The 21,594-nt window shown below is 39.6% G+C and overlaps 1 protein-coding gene and 2 pseudogenes across 1 annotated transcript; all 3 read left to right on the top strand.

Moving 5' to 3' along the window:
* The first annotated feature begins 868 nt into the window (after positions 1 to 868).
* On the top strand, positions 869 to 2,350 carry LOC146687530 (chemokine XC receptor 1-like; annotated as a pseudogene).
* Positions 2,351 to 7,991: 5,641 nt separating this feature from the next.
* LOC146687529 (chemokine XC receptor 1-like) lies at positions 7,992 to 9,292 on the top strand (annotated as a pseudogene).
* A 678-nt stretch (positions 9,293 to 9,970) lies between these two features.
* Positions 9,971 to 11,517, top strand: LOC146687528 (chemokine XC receptor 1-like). Its single transcript, XM_085439142.1, has 2 exons — positions 9,971 to 10,028; positions 10,201 to 11,517. Exon 2 carries the CDS (start codon positions 10,211 to 10,213, stop codon positions 11,189 to 11,191), a length of 981 nt encoding a protein of 326 aa, XP_085295268.1. The 5' UTR covers positions 9,971 to 10,028; positions 10,201 to 10,210; the 3' UTR covers positions 11,192 to 11,517.
* Positions 11,518 to 21,594: the final 10,077 nt, after the last annotated feature.

The following is a 21,594-nucleotide window of genomic DNA, read 5'->3' as shown; positions in this document are numbered from 1 at the left end:
TCATGGATCCATTTCATTTTATCAGCAGGAAATACTTTCTTACCAACACAATGGTTGGTATTGTGCTTTTACATAAAAATTATGTAGTCAGCATTTTCATGCTTTACAAAAAACAATCATACATCTATGTTTATGTGTGTTCTGATCTGTGCAGCATGTTTGTGCACCGTTATATGTCCCTGATAAGTATGAGAAAAAAATATTCAAACATTTGTGTTCCAAACAGTCAGTTTGTGTCATGGTCCGCGGCCCGGTGTCTGAGGAGCAGATGGGATGCCCACGACTACGGGTGTGGCTGTCGTCTCCACACCTGCATCCCATTCCAGGCGATCATCAGGAGGACTATTTAACCCCTCTCAGCTGGCTGCTCCACGCCAGTCCGTTAGTCACCATTCAGCGGTTATCGCTCGGTGTGTTTGAGCCTACATCTGCCTGTCCTCCTGCCCGCCTGGAGTTCGAATAAACCACCGGTCATCATCTCCTCCGTCTCCCTGGAGCTCTCCCGCAGACCCTCACCCCTCTCTCTGGTTCCCACGGCCCAGCCCTGATCGTAAGATAAATAACTCTACCCCGTGTATGCTGTTATCTCCCCGCTCCCCAGTAACTCTCTTGCCTTTTCTGTTGCAGCCTCCCACGGTCCTGATCATGGCGTTCCCGAGTTGTTTGTCTCCCGGTCCCTTTGTTTTAACATTAACTCAGCGTGTTTTCCTTTGACCATTCCGGGACACCCTTAGTTCAGAAATAAAGTTTATTTTGCGTGCATCTCTGCGTATTGTGTTTGCTTCTGGGTCCAGCTTGTGTGCTTGAACTATGGTTCTTGACAGTTTGAGTTTCATTTTCAACTTTCAGTTTCACTATGAGAAAAGGATTGCATATGGATTCTTTTTCTTAAAAAAATGTGACCTTTGGTAAGGAGGCATCTTTGACTTAATTTGAAACAAAAAGAGGAACACCGATTTGTTTAAGTACATTACAGCTTTGTCAGCACAGCTCAATTCAACAGAAGACTTGACAAGAGATGCTTGAAGTAAATTGTTGTGTTTGCTCCTCTAATTTTGTACTTTACTAGAATGCATGGTTTATGTAACATGAAAAAACTAAAACTAAAAGCAACAGTTTGTGTCATTTTAGAGAAAAAAATTTAGCTTTGTGTTTATGTTTTCTAGAAAATTAACAATGGCAAACAACTTCACAATCAATGAGGCTGCCTATCTTTGTGAGACTGACTTTCCAATTTCAACTGGGACACTCTTCATCATCAGTCTCATAGGCAACGGTCTCCTCTTATGCGTTCTCTTCATCTACGAGAAACTGACAAGCGTCACAACTATTTTCATCCTGAACCTGACCTGCTCCGATTTGATCTTCACCATCACACTTCCATTTTGGGCTGTTGATCATTTACACCACTGGGTCTTTGGGGAATTTGTCTGCAAATTTCTGACTGCCGCATTCTTTGTTGGGCTGTACAGCAGTGTCATTCTACTGACTGCCATGACAGTGGATCGTTTCATTCTCGTGGTGCTGCACAAGTGGCCGAGCAACCATGCTAGAAAGAAGTATGCAGTCGGTGCTTGTATATCTGCCTGGGTCATCAGCATCTCAGCATCCCTGAGTGAAGCCATAAAAGTAAAGGTGGTAAACTGGTATGATTTTAACTATTGTGAGGATGGATCTGATGAACAGCTTGGACGTTATCTCCAAGTATCACTCCTATTCTTCCTCCCATTATTATTTTTTGCTATTCTTCAATCCTCAAGACAGTTTTACAAGGTTTAAAGAAAAAGAAGCACAGGGCTGTAGCTTTGCTGTTGTGTATTGTTGCAGCTTTCTTCATTTGCTGGGGGCCATACCATATTATGCTTTTAATCAAGTCTCTCAATACAAACAAAGATTGTAAGGTACTGAAACGGTTAGCAGTTGCCTACCATATCTGTGAAATGCTTGCCTATTCTCACTGCTGTATGAACTCGCTGCTGTATATGATCTCACAGGATTCGCAAAAGCATCTGTTTAATCTTTTGTGCTGTGAAAAACTGTGCAGGAAGAACAGAAAGAAAGACACCAGTCAGAAGACTTTTGTTATTCAGAATGTAGCTTTCACAGCAGAGAGCTCTGTTGTTAAGAGTAACTGAACACTGATCCATTAAGCAGGCACAAATGAACTGTTGGTTCAGTGTGTAAATACTTTCATTTGAATTTACATCTTTTATATATTCTCTTGAAACAATATACATCTATTTTTCAGGTGTTTAATGTGCCAACTAAAGGATGTATGTGTGTAAAAATGTGTATTTTATGCTGCACCATCACTTTCTGTTTCTTCTTTTTAAAATGTTGCTTAAATCCAGTGAATCTGTTTTGTCTTTTCTGCTGTCTCATGGGAAAATGTGTCTTTTCTGTGGCATGTGAAGATTATTCCATTAACACCCATTTTTTGGCATCCCAGGTAGAGTCAAACTAGTGTGATATGCAATACAATGAGCAGTACTTTGAGTGACATAGGGTAGGTGCTTAATAGACAAATTTATGTAATGCAGATGTGCAGATATATCATTTAAGAAAGAAAATGTCGATGTTATGCAAGCAACAATGTTTGCTGTGACCCTTTGTTTCTTTGACTCTCAGCGACCCCTGTAGGCTCACTTAATGTAATTAAAGATCTCTGTCATATTATTGCTTCGCCATTTAAAGTGGTCCTTTAAATTAAAATCGAATTCTATATACTTGTTTTGAGAAGAAATGCCCAGAAAGTAATAGTCCTCCCAAAAGTGGAGTCACCACTCCACCTGAAGGGAGGGGAAATCATTGATCATTTAACATTAATCACAGTGTAAGATACAAAACAGAGCAGTGGCAAAGTACTGACATTATTTATTTAAGTAGAAGTACAGACACCTGCGTTAAAAAAAATACTCCAGTAAAAGTTACAGTACTGAGCCAACTTCTTTATTTAGGTAAAAATAGAAATTAAAGGATCTGAAATCTATTAAAAGTAAGATAAATGTAAAAAGTAGCTCCGTGAAGCAACTTTGCAAAAGTAACTGAACCTTTGCAATATTAATATTGATATTTCTGTTCTTTACATCCTGGCTTCTTTCCCATGCTGTCAATCTCAATATTGACATGTCTGATTTCTTTGAGTTTCTTTTCATGTAACCCACCTCCTCCCCATCTCCACCTCAGGCACCTCGGCCAAAGCTCTATTCAAGCCTCAGTCTTCATCTTCACCACCACCTCCAGCGTCTAGATTCTGGGGGGTTTATCAGAGTCTTATCGCGAATTACATTCATTTCTTTGTCACAATAAATCATGTTCAATTCCTCCAAGTGATCTCTCCTTATAGAAATGATAATAAAATAATATTAGTACACGAGAGTACCACATGGAAGCTCTTGTCAGACATCATAGCGACTAAGATGAATAGGCATGGCTCACTAATAATAATAATAATAATAATAATAATAATAATAATAATAATACATTTTATTTGAGGGCGCCTTTCAAAAACCCAAGGTCACCTTACAGAAGAACAAAATGAATAAAAGGAGCAATAGTCATAAAATACATAAAATAAATTAAAATTGCAAAACAGAACTTGACAACAGATAAAATCAGCACTAAACCGAATAAGCCAGTTTGAACAGATGTGTTTTTAACTGTGACTTAAATACGGGAAGAGAGTCTATATTTCTTATGGCTGGAGGAAGAGCGTTCCAGAGCCGAGGAACAGAGCGACTGAAGGCTCTGTTCCCCATAGTGATAAGACGTACGGACGGGACAGTAAGATGAATAGCAGATGAGGATCTGAGAGGGCGGGAAACAGTGGTGATATGAAGCAGGTCACACAAATAGGAAGGAGCAGATTTATGGATACACTTGTATGTGAGAAGTTTGATTTTAAAGTTTATCCTGGCTTCTGGGCAACCAGTGAAGCTGCTAAAGAACTAGGGCAGGGTTTAGCAACCTTTAACACCGAAAGAGCCATTTGGACCCGGTTTCCATGCAAAAGAAAACACTGGGAGCCGCAAATACTTTTTGACATCTAAAATGAAGATAACACTGTATATATTGGTGTGTTGCTTATGAAATCCTTGAAGTGCTACAGAGAAAATAAAATTTTATTTATGTAATTAACACATTTTAAACTCTTAAAGAAATATAACAAAAGGAAAGACACCCAGCTGAACTAAAATGATCCATGTAGCAAACAAAAACTGTTATGTCGCCTTTGGGCTTTTGGAGCCTTGACCTGACTTTTAAAAAATAACTGGAAAAAAAAGCACTATGCTGCTAAAAAATGAAAAATAGATATTTGCAAAATTCTGCCTAAATATGTATTTTACCTGGTTAATGTTTGTGGCGGGGCGTGGTCTGCAGCGCCGCTGCAGGGGAGGCGGACGCACCTGAGCGGCACCCGCAATCACGCCTTGCCGCCTTTACGTCTGTGCTATCTATGCTGTTGTGTGTGTGTGACGCTTATTTTGAGCGATGAAAAAAAAATAAAAATAGAATAGAATTCTATTTTTATATTTCAATATCACAATAATCTTCCAATTTAGAACTACAAGTTAAAAAACAACTTACATACACTTCAGCTAAATACTTCTAATTTATTTTCCCAAACCACACGGAGCCGCACTATAAGGACTAAAGAGCCGACTCCTGAACTAGGGTAATATAAGCTCTTCAGTGGGGCACAGAAAGAAATTGGCAAGAGCACCAGAGGCGCAAAACACCAGCTACTGGTAGACAGAGCAGTTGCCCGACATTGCAAGACTATAGGCTGACCAACCTGTGAAATGCCTAGAACTATACAAAATCAACAGGACCCTAAGAGCCTTTATCAGGAACTCGATGGGAATGTGGTGTATAAGACTACAAGCCCAAGTCGCAATCAAGTGCGGGCTCTGCCTCAGTGAGATCACTGACAAGACTGGCTATGGATGACATCAAGCTGTATGTCAAGAGTGAATGAGACATCGATTCACTGATCCACACCAGGATATACAGCAATGACATCGGACTGCAGATGAAAAATGAGAAATTCTACTTAAATACAGTACTTTGTTACTGCTCTGTAATATATTATCACAAAGCAGACACAGATGGAGGTTCAGAGAAAGAGTGTGATGTAAAAGAGTGTGATTAGGCTCAAACAAAGATACCCTAATTACTTTAGCCTATGTTGTAAAGAAAAAAAAAGACTTCCCAAATCTGCCTATGAGGGTAATTTTAACGTTCCACCTCTCATGTGTAACAGACAACATATTTTTTAAGCTTCATTTACTCACATGCCTACATTAACAATATACTCCTAAAATGATGCTGCATGGCACACATTAAAGACTTTATATTTAAAGGCATACTTGAGTTATTGTATGTGTGACAGTTTACTTACTATGCAGATCTATGATTAAACTCTACGACTGGTGAGCTCCCACTGATCAAGAGGAGGTCATGGTGTAGATGCTGTCAGGCAATTCTTCATATCAAACGTCTAAATATTAAAACGTGTAAATATCAAATCTTTACACGTTGTCAAGAATATACACAAAAATGTGAGTTAATTATTTTCCAATTTTTCCTGCTGGTTTAATCATCTCCACTGCCTGTGTCAGAGCTAGGATCACATTCATACACATTGTAACTTGCAAGTAGATGTTAAAAAGTATGTATCCTTCTGGGGCAGAAAAAAAATTTAAATAAGCAAAATAAAACAGGAAAAATATCATTAACATTCATAAATAATGATGTAAGTTAAACAGAAGCATCAAACAAGTCTTCATTTGAGCCAAGATATGGTGAGCTTTGGTAATGTTTTGTGTAAACCACAAGCATCATTGCTGCAAACGTATGTTACGTTAATGGTAAGATAACCACTGTGAGTGTCAGAGGTTGTGTGTGGAGGCGTGGAAGAGATGACCCAAACGCTGGACTCACGGTGCAGAAATGAAGAGGATTTATTGGAGGGTGAATGAACAAAGCAGGAACGATGGAGTGAGTGACTGGCTGGCTGAAAGACTGGAAGGATGGCTGGCTGACTAGCTGAACATACAGACGGAGACGACGACATAACATCAATGACACGACAGAGAACTGGTGAAACCGAGGAACTTAAATACACAGGTTGAATGATGACAATGATTGGAAACAGGTGAGTACAGAGCTGAACATAATCTGACTAATGACATGGAAGACAAGCTGACACGGGGAAAAACAGGAAGTGAGAATATTAATGTGGCGAACTAAACTGAACATGAACAAACTGAAATCACTGGGTCAACGACCCAGGAACCCTGACAGTGAGGAAATATATTGGTGTCACATCTGACTGAATGTGAAACGCAATAGTAATGTTAAGTTAACGTTAAGTTAAAAACTAAGAGAGAATATAAAGTCTACACAGCAGAATAAAGTTCCTAAGAAGCCTTTATAATATAATGCAACATATTGCATTAGGTAGAAAAGTCAGTGCACATCTTGTTTCTTATTCACCTGATTTTTGTAGCTGTCACAGGTTTGAGTCTGTTTTTTTCTCTCTGCTGCCTCTGTCTGAATTTAAAACATTGCTGCTTATTGTATTTGTGCTTTTTTTGGAGCTTGTGTTGCAGATGTTTACTGTTTTGTTTATAGCTCATAGTTATAAGCCCTCTGTATAGGTCACCTCCTCCCTGTTTCAGAAGAAGCTATCAAATTTCTATGTAATGTAAACTTGGAACGTGGAAATTTTACATTACTGCATCTTATTGCCTTCGAGCACTTTCAAACAAACTCAGTGATGGTGCATGAAAACCAGCTAAATTGTTTATAGTAAGTCTGGGTGGTTAGTTACCACACTCTTTGTAGGTTTGCTTTCATTCTGTACAAAACTGAAAAGCATTTCGATCATTTTTGCTTTGCATATTTTTTTTGAATGATTGTTTTTGACATTGTATTTTTTTTTTGTATTTTTCGTAAAATTTTGTTTTGTATATTTTGCATATAAACTGGACAGTTGACTTTTGTATACTTTCAGCTCAAGCGGAAGGTAATTTGTGTAGTTGCAATATTAATTAATAAGTGAGATATACTGTAAATATGATTAATTACAGTATAAGCCCATTTGACTGTTTTCTTAGTTTTGATGATATATCAACATATTTTCTCTTTGTCCCATTTCAAGGTCTAAAGTGGTGTTGGCTGGTTAACTTTGATGGTGAGCTCTACTAATTTGCTTGCTGTGGTTATTCTTGTGGGTAAAAATGAGATTTAGATGTGAATTTTAGATGTGAAGTTAATTTCTTGAACATTCTTCCTCTTGGTAGTCACAACTCTGAGTTCATGCTTTAAATAATATGTATGGACTGATTAACCTCTGTTTTATTTCTTTTTTAGAACAAATTTTAAAACAAAAGCTGCTCACTGACCTATAAAACACATCAACACCAAAGTAACACAAACACTATTATTGGAAAAAGATGTTTGTTGTTTAATTTTCATGAATCTTTTTTTATGTCATGCTTTATTGGCTGATATGAATTCCCTCCAAAAATAAGAGATTTTGTAGAATTTGTAGGTAGAAAATAGATGTGATATCATTAATACATTTTATAAAAAACCTTTCCATACTTACATGAATATTTAAAGTGAAAAGAAACAAGATGGAGACATATTTCTGGGATCATAGAGGATTTAGAAGAATTTGAATAAATCTCAGAGCAAAATGTAAAATCAGCTTTCTCTGCACTGGGATGGAGACAGAAATCTTAACTTCAGCAAATGAATCTAAAATTTTAATTAGTGGCTAAATATCACTAGCGTAATGTGATGAAACAAAAATATGTGAATGTAGTCAGAGTAAAACAGCATGATAGATTAACATCTAATGAAGCTGAAGTTGTCATAATATCATGTCTTACTGTGTAATTTGACGTACTTGATTTTTTGACTAACAAAGCCTTTTTTTTTTAATTTGGATTTTGTTTTTGTGCAAGAAGAAAGTGGATACAATGGACTCAACTTTATACAACTATGATGATTACTATGACTTTACCTGGGACTATGATTATGACAACTATGAACTCTGTAACAAAACAAGTGTCATCCAATTTGGAGCAATCTTCACTCTGGTGTTTTTCTCCATTGTGGTGATTCTCAGCATCTTTGCCAACATCTTGGTCCTCGTGGTGCTGGTCAAGTTTGAGAATTTGAAATCCCTCACCAACACCTTCATCCTGAATCTGGCTGTATCAGATCTCTTCTTCACAGCTTCTCTGCCCTTCTGGGCCTACTACAACATGCACGGATGGACCTTAGGGGAGCATGCATGCAAAATAGTGAACTTTATCTTCTGCCTTGGATTCTACAGCAGCGGTATCCTCCTCATCCTGATGACTGCTCACTGTTATGAATCCAATCTAAAGCCTCTGTCTGACATTATTTCTGCCACAGGTTTTTACAGTATTGTAGCATCTGTGATCATTTGGGCAGCTCTCTCTGTCCTGGTCGTTGGGTCCTTGGACAAGACACTTTACCATATTGCCTACTGGTGCTGGCCAGAGGGGCCGATGGTGCGATATGGCAGCCTCGCTTCTGTCAGTCTGCCCCAGGGCAGCTACAACTGTAGCTTGCCTGCACCAGTGTGTGAATGTGAGAGTGAATGAATAGTGGAATTGTAAAGTGTAAAGTGCTTTGGGTGCCTAGAAAAGCGCTATATAAATAATAAATTATTATTATTATTAGTTAGCGTTCTGCTATCTAGTCTAGCTTTCGCTGCCAGCAAAGTTTCAGAGTCAAAGTACTGTGTATATGCAGATTCTTTTGGGAGCTTGTGGGGAATCTACCAGCGAAACATCCTCTTTCTAATTACCTCAGTGGTATTCATGTTTTGCCACACTCATATCATGTGCAGGTTGCTTCATCCTGATGAACAAAAAAGAAGAAACAAACATGGAAACTAATTTTTATTCTCATGGTTGTTTTCCTTGTTGGATGGTTACCTTACAATGTAGTGATATTTCTGCAGTCCTTTTCCTACTGGCCCAGAGAAAGTGACTCATTAGGGGAAGATTGTCAATATAGCAAAAACCTGGATTATGCGCTTGAGATTACTCGACTTTTTGCATTTTCGCAATGCTGCCTTAATCCCGTGTTTTATGTGTTTGTGGGGGTTAAAGTCAAAAGCCACCTAAAAAATCTGATAAAGATTTCAGGCCCCCCAAAAAACAACAACAACAGCTTTCGCAGTAGGCAAAATCAACTCACAGTGACATCATTGACAAATGCTGAAGAGCTGTCAGTGGTGCCTTAATGTCGGGAAATCCAGAAGAAAGACATCTTATTCATTAACATGGGCAGTTCTCAAAATTTCTAACGTAAATTCATGATTCTTAAAAAAAGAATATCTTTATCTTTATTGTGACTTTGCAACATGTACATTACAAATCTGCTTCACTTAGGAATTAACTGCCAACATGTTATTCCCAAATTACTGTTCCCACTGGTAGTGTTGCTGTGAAGTGTGTCATGCAGATTGTAAGATCTGAGAGAATTCAGGCTGGTGTGGTCAGAGTGACGTCCTACCAGGTACTGCAGAGGGGTAACTGAAACAAGAAGAATACAGTGGGTGAGGATGTGTAACATGTTGTATTACATAAAGTTTTTTCAATGTAGTTACCTGTGATTATCTAATCCTTAATTCTAATTCAAAGAGCCTTTCAGTGCTGTTAATGTAGTAGTTTTGATAGCATGTTGATCTACTGACTATGCCATACATAACAACACACAAATAAATGAATAACAAAAAATCTTATATTCATATTATATTTTATATACTTGCAAAAATTTTTTGTGTAAAATTATGTCAAAAATATTAAAAGACAATGTTTTATGGGGTTTTATTTATTTATTTTTTCAAGATGTGGTTTATGTTAAGGGCGGTATCTCTGATTTCGTGTGAAATGAGGAAAGGAACTATTACTTATCTCAAGACTATCACAGCTTTCACATCATAGTGCAAGTCAGCAACGTGGCAGTTGACGTTTGCGGTAAGTTGATCAGTACTTGTTTTTATTACAAATGTGCTACATAATTACTTTTTATATTTACCTAAAATACAAAAACTTAAACTAAAATCAACAATTTCTGTTTACAGAAAAGTGTTGAGTTAATGTGTTTAATTACGTTTTTAAAATGTAGGTTTGTGTTTATGTTTTCCAGAAAATTGAAAATGGCAAACTTCACATCCACTTATGATGGAGTGAGCGATCATGCTGCATACATTTGTGATATTAATGTTCCCACCATCACTGGTCCCTTCTTCATCTTGATCTTCATCATCAGTATCACATGCAACAGCCTCCTCTTATGTGTTCTTTTCATCTACGAGAATCTGAAAAATATCACAAATATTTTCATCCTGAACCTGGCCTGCTCCGATTTGATCTTCACCATCACACTTCCATTCTGGGCTGTTCATCACCTACACCACTGGGTCTTTGGGGACTCTAGTTGCAAATTCGTGACTGCTGCATTCTTTGTTGGTTTGTACAGCAGTGTCATTCTGCTGACTGCCATGACAGTGGATCGTTTTATTGCTGTGGTGCTGCACAAGTTGAATAGCAATCATACTAAAAGAAAAAAGTATGCAATCGGTGCCTGTATAGCTGCCTGGGTCATCAGCATCTCAGCATCCCTGCATGATGCAATGAAAGTAGAGGTTGAAAACTTGGATGGTAAAAACTATTGCTACGATAAATCTGATGAACAGCTTGTACGTTATCTCCAAGTGTCACTGCTATTCTTCCTCCCATTTGTCATCATTATTTTTTGCTATTCTGCCATCCTCAAGACAGTTTTGCAAGGTTTAAACAGAAAGAAGCACAAGACTGTAGCTGTGCTGTTGTGTATTGTTGCAGTTTTTTTCATTTGCTGGGGGCCATACCATATTATGCTTTTAATTACTTCTCTTTATAAACCCAACGGTTGTAAGGAACAGTTAGAAGTTGCCTACAGTGTTTGTGAAATGCTTGCCTATTCTCATTGCTGTATGAACCCTCTGCTGTATATGCTCTCACAGAAGTTGCGAAAGCATCTGTTGAATCTCTTGCGCTGTGAAAATGTGGGCAGAAAGAACAGAGAGAGAAGCACCAGCCGCAACCCTTCTGTTACTCAGAATGTATCTTTCAGTGTACAGAGCTCTGCTGTTTAAATTATTTACATTTAATACATATTTAATCTGTAAATACTTTTATAACAAAAATCTGGGTTTATTTATTGTTAAATCTTATTACATCATCCAATGACATTACAACTTTCTTGAATTTAATGTAACAAGTTAAAGATGCATATTTCACTGCTACTTGTGGTATATGTAAAGGTATGCTAGATTTCAAAATATTTCATTGATAGTCATTTTCTGCCATTTCAGCCACCTTTACTTTCTGTTTGAGAGTCACAGCTTTGACTTTAGTCATTGTCTATTGGGTGAAGATCAGATGACTGACTTGACCATTGGAAGATAAATTAAAGGTACTCTTTAATTTGCTCGCAGTATGCTTTGGGTCATTATCTATTTAAACTCCTGTGCGATCAGTTTTGCAGCATTTGGCTCAGTCTCAGAAGAGAGTAAATCCTGTATAATTACATGCATTAATTGTCAGCCTGAACAGAGTTGGCAAAAGTATAGATTTTCTTTCCTGAGGTAGAAGTACAGATGCCTGAGTTGAAAATTGCTGGGGACAAAGTACTGAAACAACTTCTTTACTCAAGTACAAAAAAAACAAAAAAACAAAACAAAACTTCAAGTGTGAAAAAGTAGAAGCTCTGAAATGTACTCAAAGCGAGAAAGTAAAAAGTAGCTTCTTGAAGCACAATTCTACTAACCATTTTAGTATAAAGGTAACTGAATCTTGTGCTATATCATTATAATAATCAAATAATATTACTACATAAGAATACAAATATTTGAATCTAAATTCTAATTCTAATTAATGTACTTAACTTGAATCTGCTATGAAGGGCACATGCAGTGAAATGGAACTAATAAAAACCCAGGCTATTTTATTTTGTTTCCTGGTAGAGGGTGACTTTATCTCCTCAAAATTAAATAAATAGTTACATTTCTCCAAGAAGTGAGACTGGAATAGGCAGGAATGTCCAAGGGCATATCGACTGGTAAGGAGTCTGCAATGTTGCAGGACATACAAGGCAAGTGTGGCAGGTTGCCGTCAATGTAGAATTGATCAAGCATAAAACATTTTCATATGAAGTTCTCTGGGTGATCTAAATGCAGCAACTAATGTGCCTAAATAAGTAAATTACTCGTAAAATCATTTTGTATGTCCTAAATAAAGGACACTGTTCTCTAAGCCAAATGTACTTATTTGCATTTGTGAACTGCTTACTTAACATGCAGATCTCTGCTTAACCTCATCTTCGCCTACTGATGAGAAGGCTGTTGGGGAGATGTACTTAATATCTCTTAATATCAGATTAAAAATGACAAAATTCAAGTTATCTTGAATGCTTCAAAGACATCCTCACGAATTCTCAAGAAAAAAGAGAACTCATCAGTGACTGTAAAAGTTGTTAATCATAATCTGTTGGTTTAATCATTTCCACTGTTGGTGTCAGAGCTGGGATCACATTCATACACAAACATATGGAAACAGAAGCATCAAAAGGTGTCATGATCCTGGGTTGTTGACCCAGCGTTTTGTGTTCATTTTGGTATCATCTTATGTTTTGTGTTAATTCTTATTTTGTGTTAGTTCTCAGGGTTTGGTTCTTGTGTTTAGTGCTTTAGTGTTTTATCAGCCCTACCCGTGTCTTTACTCTGTGCTCTGTTCATGTCCCCGAGTTTGTGTTGTAAAACACTCTGTGTTTCCTGTTTTACTTTGAAGGTTTGTGTCTCATTGTGTCTAATTAGGTTCGGCTGTGTTCCCCTCCTGTGTGTCATTCCCTCATTACCTTGTGTGTATTTATAGTGTGTACCTGCCTGTGTTCCTCGTCGCGTCGTCTGTGTTACTCTGCGTTAGTTGGTATTTCTCTGTCTCTCTGTTCTCATCTCGTGTTCCTCTCCATGTTGCGTGTTCCAGGTTTATTAGTTTTTCCCAGTCCTCGCCACCCTTGTTTCTGTTTATATTTCACCCTTTGTAAATAAACGCTCACCTGCATCTAGCCGTTTCCTGCATATACTGTAGGGTTCTCTTTCCTACAAACACCACACGACTGCTGCCCCAACCGTGCCTTCATTTCAGGAAACATATGGTTTGTTTTAGTTATGATGTGTGTAAACCATAGGCACAATGGCTGAAAACACATTACCTCCCTGGTCAGTTAAAAACTGAGACAGAATGTATGGTCTTCACATTTGAATAAGGTTCCTATTAAGCCTTGATTATTTTAAGATATTAAAATGTAACTTATTGCGTCGGCTAGTTAGATTGTATAGATTTTCTTCTGAGTCAACCAACTTGCTGCTGAAAAAGCCTTTTCCTGTGTAATGAAATGTAACCACAGCTTCCTGAACTAAGGAACTGTTATGTGATTAGTTAGTTTGTGACTTGAGTTTCAAAGATTTAAGTCTGATAATGGCCATACATAATACAGGTTATCATTTTGGGGTTTTTACTCTCCTGTTGCTCAGTGCACATTTCTTTTCCTGTTCACCTGATTTCTGTAGTGATCACAGATTTGATATTTAAAATTTTTGGATAAATTAAATGCTTTGAATGAAAGAAATGTGTAGCATCGATTTTTTTTTCGAGCACCGGACATCAGCTCTTGCTTGAGATCTGATGTCTCACACGGCCCTGTCATTACCCCAAACCAACATTACCTGCTGATCTGTCCGCCACTGACTGATGTCCCCCTGGTCCCAGCTCCTATATTTGCTCCACTTTTAACAGTAATACACAAAACTCTGGACTCGGACCTCTCTCTCCCACAGTCAACATAATACCCGTCATAATCACAAACAGAGAGCATCAGAATTATCATAAATCCACTAACTCCAAAAACATTAATAACCTCCGGCCTCTTCAAAAATGTCAACATCCATTGACCTCTACTGTCAAAAATCCACCAGTCTTGATCAGTATGGCACTTTTAAATGTCCGCTCTCTGTTGAACAAGTCTTTTATTATTAATGATTTAATTTTAGATAATAAACTTGACTGTTTATTTTTAACTGAAACATGGCTGGGTTCGGATGCACCAGTTGTTCTCACTGAGGCCTCCCCACCAAATTTTAATTTCTCTTTTTCTATTAGAAGTGGTAAGAGAGGTGGTGGGACTGCATCTTTAACCAACAACACACTCACCACCAAACAAATTTTATTTGACAATTTCACCACTTTCGAATTCCATGCTATTGTTTTTAGCAGCCCTCCAGTTTTATCTGTCACAATTTATAGACCACCTAAAGACAGTGCTGCTTTTATCAAGGAATTTTCAGAATTTTTAACAAACATACTGTTCTGTTTTCAATATGTTCATATGCTAATGACACAAATAAGTGTAAAGTGTATTTCTATTGTTATATATTGAAAAATGTTGAATCTTTTATTTTGACATCTGGATAGACAGGGAGGCTTTTATTTTGCATTGTGCATAGACAGGAAGCAGGAAATGCAGAGAACAGTGGGAAAAGCATGGCTACAACTTTGTAATCATTCATGTGGAATCCAAAGCAATCCTTCAAAGGAGTCCTTCAGAAAGCAATAGTCGTAAGTTCTGTCAGTTCTTTGTATATTAAGCAATTAATAATAGGGTGTTTTGAGACATTATTTTGTACCTTCTTTGAAGTGCAGTTATAGGGTGTAGCTTCTGAGCTAATGATACAAGTGTACGCTCACCCACTACCTGCTTGTTTTTCTTTGTAGTAATATCAGTTTGCATATCTACAGTATACTTATTTCATGGTCTCCTGTGTAAGTGCCTGAATATATTTACCTGCTGATTATATGTCAATCGATTAAGAGTTTTGTATTATGTGTTTTTCTAGTTTCACTCCAGTTCAGTGATGTCAGTGCAAGATGATTGCTATGTTTGGAGTCATTAAAGGAGCAAGTACGCCAGAGCTATCGCTGAAGCTGCACGCACCAGGGCCACATTTGCACAGAGGGAGCTCGAAATAAAAAAACATAAGGCCAAGTTGGATTTAGAAAAGGCTACTCTTGAGGCAGATCTAGAAGCATTGGAACTTGAAAAAGCAGCTGCCGTTGCTGTTGCTGAGGCTGAGGTTTTAGAAGCAGCAGCAGCCATAGACTGTGATGATATACACAGCAACAGGAGTGGCATCTCACCTTTGTCCATAAAACAGCAAACCGAGGCATACCTCGAAGATCAAGCTCGAATCAGTTTTAAACCTGCCATAGATTCTCAAGCCACACTGAGTCCCATCTATGTTAAGAAAGCATCGTTGTCAACAAAACAAGAACTCCCAGAATCCAACGTAGAATATAACACTTTATCTACAAACCCTGGTTACTCACAGCTAAGTGAGCATCAGCCAACTACAGGACAGCAGCCATTCTCGCCTCAACCCACTCCATTGAGCCCTCGCTATTTTTGTAAGGCATCTGTAGAACGCAGTCCACACATCAGGCATTCAAATACTTCTCAAAGGAACAGCATACAGCAAAACTCTCAGACTCCATCTACAGGCATGTTAGACTTTGCAAAGTATCTGGCACGCAGGGAATTAGTAACCACAGGTCTCACTAAATTTGATGATCAGCCAGAAGGCTACAGAGCTTGGCAGTCATCCTTCCTCAGCACCATTCAGGATTTGGAGCTGACAGCCAGTGAAGAGTTAGATCTACTAGTAAAATGGCTCGGCAAGGAATCATCAGAACATGTAAAAAGGATCCGTGCTGCTCATATCACTAACCCTGAAGCTGCGCTTAATTTGTCATGGTTGAGACTTCAAGAATGTTATGCAACCCCAGAAGTGATAGAGTGTGCTCTCTTTAAGTGACTGGACTGCTTCCCTCGCCTCACGTTGAGAGAAAACATAAAACTGGCAGCCAAGGAAGATGGTTATCTACCAGGTCTTAGTTATAGGGCTGCTCAATTAATCGAATTTTAATCTCAATTACGATCTGGGCTTTCAACGATCATTAAAAATGACTGAGCCGATTATTAGCACCTCCCTCAAGCTTTACTCTCGCGCTGCTCCGTGTGGAAAATCGAGCGCACCTCTCTGCATTTCGAACACGTGTCACGACAATTAGGAGGACCCGAGGGAAGCTCGGAAAGCTAAGCAGAAGTTATTTGGAGAGGAGAGTGACTGCCGTTGGTTGAAAAGAGAGGTTAAAAAAAACAAACTTCAGTGGTGTGGAAACATTATGGGTTCGCGGAGTCAGACGTGGATCAAGTAGACACAGTGTGTAAACTTTGCTACGGTGTCGTAGCTGCACCACAGATCAACACTGCAAAGTTCACTAAACATAGATGTTTACATTTTTCATTTATTTCTTATATTGCAAACATTTGCACTGTTATCAGTATTTGCACACTATTTTATATTATTTTTTAAAGTCATTATTCAATACATTGTTATTGTTAACCCTTTAAAGCCGGTCAGAGCAGCACGCACCGTTTTGTATAACTATTTTTAAATCCCTGTAGAACCTGAACCATGTAAGCTAGCGCAATAATTTTTTTTGCATATGAAACTTATATCTTATGCCATCATTTGTCCTCGGTCACGGTTTCCTTCCACATAAAGCTTTGCAAAAAATTGCATAAAAAGCGCTTGCAGGAACAAAAACATAATATTCCAGAAACACGCTTTGCCGATCCGATCAGCTGTTCGTAACACTTCCCACATTGAAACAGACGTCAGCGCGAACTATCGCATGTCCGCCATTTCCTGTCCAAAACCGGAAGTGACGCCATATTCGCGGAAAATGTAGTTTTTTACTTGTAGGCCTTAAAAGCCTATACTGGTGTTTTTATAAGTCATGTTTGACGTTTCTGAATAGTTTCTGGGATGCTTAGAACTCGAATTGCACAGCTGGAAATATTTTATTTTGATGCTCATGCTGTTTTCTTTGCAAATTTGCATCATACGATTGTTTTTTTGTTTTTCCTGCAGTATATAAAAATTGCTGTATCTCCAAAGTAAAACTATGAAGACACTCAAAATAAATTTCCTGTTGTTGTAAACTATTTTTTGCAACTTTTTTGTATTTAAAGTTTTGAGGGACAAACCTCTTAAATTTCTCCAAGTAGAAATATATGTAAAAAAAACAAAAACGATTTTCAATTTTTTTGTAGCTTATTGCACGTTTTTGCAATTAATGTAGTTACTATGGACTTAATGCATACATATTATTAAAATATGGGCTATAACAGTTGTATTGATGTATAGCAACTTGAAATGCTCCCACAAATGGCACTACAACATGTAAAAAAATAATATAAGCTCTGGCGGACTTGGTTCTATAGTAGATCTTAAAGGGTTAAATAAATATCGTCAAATAATCGAGATCTCAATTTCAGTGAAAATAATTGTGATTACCATTTTTGCCATAATCGAGCAGCCCTACTTAGTTACTTGGATACTCCAAGAGGCATTAACCCCATTGTCGAAAAGCTGCCAGTGAACCTGCAAGAGAAATGGCTCTCCGCTGGTTCAAGGTATAAAGAACAGCATAGGGTATGCTTCCCCCCATTTGCCTTTTTTGTGGATTTTGTCAACAGTGAAGTCAAGGCTAGAAACGATCCCAGTTTTGTTTTGACAAACAGCAGCCGTTATTATAATTGAAATGAAAAACCCATGGCAAATCATGATGGTGGGAGAACTGCCATAGCCGTTCGAAAGACAAATGTGTCCACAGTAGCTAATCCAAGCTCCAGACATAGAGAAGAAACAGATGGGAGAGGCGCAAATGATCCTGCTAAGTACTGTCCACTTCACAACAAACCCCACCCTCTGGAAAAATGTAGGGTCTTTAAAGCGAAACCACTCATGGAACGGAAGAAATTATTAAAGGACCACAGACGGTGCTTTAGGTGCTGCTCAGTTACTCATGTTGCAAGGGAATGTCACATGAACCTACAGTGCAATGAATGTCAGAGTGATAAGCACTGCACTGCTCTTCATCCGGAGACTACTCTCCCAGAAGTGTCGCCTCCTGCATCCGTGTCAGATACAGACCAGCGAAACAACTCCACAACAGAGGTAACCTCAAAGTGCACTGAAGTCTGTGGAGTTGGTCTCCTTGAACGATCTTGTGCTAAGATCTGCCTGGTGCGAGTTTTTCCAAAGGGACAACGAGAACGCTCAGTCAAGATGTATGCCATCCTGGATGACCAGAGCAATCGCTCGCTGGCCAAATCAGAGTTTTTCCAACTCTTTGGGATCAGTAGCAACCTTTCCCCGTGCTTGCTGAAGACATGCGCTGGTACTACTGAGATGACAGGGAGAAAGGCAGTCGGTTTCCAGAATGAGGCTTTAGACGGTGAAGTGTGCTTAGACTTACCTCCACTCATTGAATGTAATGACATCATGACCAACAGGTCTGAAATCCCCTCAACAGAGGTAGCACGTTCCCATGCCCACTTGATGCCCATAGCGCCTTACATTCCTGAGATAGATCCCGAAGCACAGATTTTGATCTTACTGGGAAGAGATCTCATACGTGTACACAAAGTAAGGCAACAAATTAACGGCCCCCACAATGCTCCCTTTGCCCAGCAGTTGGATTTGGGATGGGTGATAGTTGGGGAAGTTTGCATCAACAGGGCACACAAGCCTACTGTAGCTGTCTATAAGACTAGTGTCTTGCCTAATGGACGTCCATCTTTCATGGTGCCATGTCAGAATGAAATATCTGTGAAAGAAAAGTTGGCGTATGGCGGGGAGAAAAGACCCGATATTTACCCTTGCCTGTCCAGTTATGGCTCCATCAACATGCCTGCTGAGGAAAAACTTGGGGTAAGCGTATTCACAAGACAGACATGTGATAACGAACCGGCTTTGTCGTTTGAAGACGAGAGCTTTCTGAACATCATGCAGAAGGAGTTCTGTCAGAATGAACAAAACAGCTGGGTTGCTCCACTACCATTCAGGTCGCCCAGACCACGCCTACCAAACAACCGTGCTCAAGCCTTGTCTCGTCTCCACTCTCTGGATCGCACATTGGGCAAAAATCCTAAAATGAAAGAGCAGTTCATTGCATTCATGAAGAAGCTCTTCGAAAATGGGCACGCTGAGAAGGCACCTTCTCTCCAAGAACATGAAGAATGTTGGTATTTACCCATTTTTGGGGTCTACCACCCCCAAAAACCCGATCAAATACACGTAGTATTTGACTCAAGCGCACAAGAAAGTGGCATTTCTCTTAATGGCGTCCTGCTCTCAGGCCCTGGCCTAAATAACTCCCTGTTAGGAGTGCTGCTCAGGTTCAGAAAGGACATTGTTGCTGTGACAGCCGACATCCAACAGATGTTCTATTGTTTCATGGTGAGAGAGGACCACAGAAATTATCTAAGATTTCTTTGGCACAAAGATCATGACCTGACAAAGGAAGTAGGGGAATACCGCATGCGCGTGCATGTGTTTGGGAATAGCCCGTCGCCTGCAGTCGCTGTATATGGACTTCGAAGAGCTTCCCAAGAGGGTGAGCACAAATACAGACCTGACACACGCCAGTTTGTGGAGAGACACTTTTATGTGGACGACGGACTGATCTCTCTCTCGAGAGAAGCAGAGGCTATTGACCTTCTCAAGCGCACTCCAGCATCACTGGCAAGATCTAATTTTAAACTGCATAAGATTGCCTCCAACAGTATCAAAGTGATGCAGGCTTTCACCCCTGAAGATCTGGCTACAGGTTTAAAAGACTTGGCGCTAAATGAGGAAGTTCTCCCAGCACAAAGAAGCCTTGGTCTGTGCTGGAGGATAGATTCTGACACCTTCACATTCAAGGTTGCAGCTGACAACAAACCCTTCACTCGCCGAGGAGTGCTATCGACAGTTAACAGCCTCTTCGACCCACTGGGCTTGGCTGCTCCAGTGACCATCCGAGGACGAGCACTACTAAGGGAACTTTCAGCTGACATATGCGACTGGGATACAGAACTTCCCACAAACAAGTTAAATGAATGGGAAACATGGAGAAGATCACTACAGGATCTAAGTAATCTTCAGCTTCCTCGTGCCTACATACAACAGTCCCTCTCCACTGCCATGTATACTGAGCTGTGTGTATTTTCTGATGCCTCAAACTGGGCCATAGGAGCAGTAGCTTACCTGAAAGTCATCACTACAGATGGACAGTGTCGAGTCGGCTTTGTACTTGGGAAAGCCAAGCTAGCTCCTAAACCAGAGCCCACAATCACTCGCCTGGAACTCTGTGGGGCAGTGCTGGCCGTCGAAGTGGCAGAACTAATCCTCAGGGAACTCGATCTTAAACCTGATACTGTGAAGTTTTTCTGTGACAGCAAGGTGGTTCTCGGATACATCCACAATGATTCTAAACGATTCTATGTGTATGTGCACAATCGTGTTCACCGAATTCGACAGACAACTTCTCCTCAGCAGTGGCACTACGTGCCAACAGATCAGAATCCAGCTGACCTAGCCACCAGATCGGTCCCAGCATCTCGGCTTGGAGAGACTATGTGGTTTACAGGTCCAGATTTTCTTCACAAGCCTCCTGTGGCTGAAACACATGAGCCCTTTGAGCTGGTGGAACCAGATGCAGATGTGGAGGTAAGACCACAGCTGACATCCTGTGCTACCCATATAACCGAGGGTAAGTTGACTTCAAATAGGTTCCAACGCTTCTCCACCTGGAGGTCTTTACTGAGAGCAGTTGCCTTCTTGAGCCACCAGACTCAATCATTCAGTACCAACCCCCCAAATACATGTAGAGGATGGCATATGTGCAACAAACTTCATACTCCAGAAGAACTGGAGGCAGAAAAGCTGACCATACTTAGGTTGGTCCAAAGGGATGCTTATCCAGAAGAGTATGTTGCACTGCAAGAGAATAGAGCAATTTCAAAGACAAGCACAATCCTCAAGCTAGACCCTTTCATGTGCAACGGTCTTTTACGGGTTGGTGGACGTCTGAAACACTCCACTGTTAGTCTTGGAAGGAAAAATCCAATCATTCTCCCAAAACAGAATCATGTGACCAAATTGCTAGTGACCCATTACCATGAAAAGATAAAACATCAAGGACGACAGTTTACAGAAGGGGCAATCAGAGCGGAAGGCCTGTGGATTGTTGCCGGCAAAAGGTTGATTAGCTCTGTAATCCATTCCTGTATTGTCTGCCGCAAGCTGAGAGGAAAACTGGAAGTCCAGAAAATGGCCGACCTTCCCCCAGAACGTCTGAGCATGTCTCCTCCCTTTACATATGTAGGGTTGGATGTTTTTGATCCGTGGGAGGTAATCACCCGAAGAACTCGAGGTGGAGCAGCTCAGAGTAAGCGATGGGCGATCCTTTTCACGTGCATGAGTACCAGGGCTGTGCATATAGAAGTCATTGAGTCCATGGACTCAAGTAGCTGCATCAATGCACTACGCAGACTTTTTGCCTTAAGATGGCCTGTGAAGCAGCTGAGGTCAGACTGTGGTACAAACTTTGT

This window comes from Copadichromis virginalis, linkage group LG18 (assembly GCF_057382275.1).
Source record: "Copadichromis virginalis isolate Kocher_CV1m ecotype Utaka linkage group LG18, C_Virginalis_male_GT1.1, whole genome shotgun sequence".
NCBI lineage: Eukaryota > Metazoa > Chordata > Actinopteri > Cichliformes > Cichlidae > Copadichromis > Copadichromis virginalis.
The sequence above is the reverse complement of the archived record's forward strand: the minus strand, read 5'-3'. Positions and strand labels throughout refer to the sequence as shown.

Bases quoted from the DNA above. Each gene is read 5' to 3' on its own strand.
- LOC146687528 (XM_085439142.1), top strand. From the start codon at position 10,211: ATGGCAAACTTCACATCCACTTATGATGGAGTGAGCGATCATGCTGCA.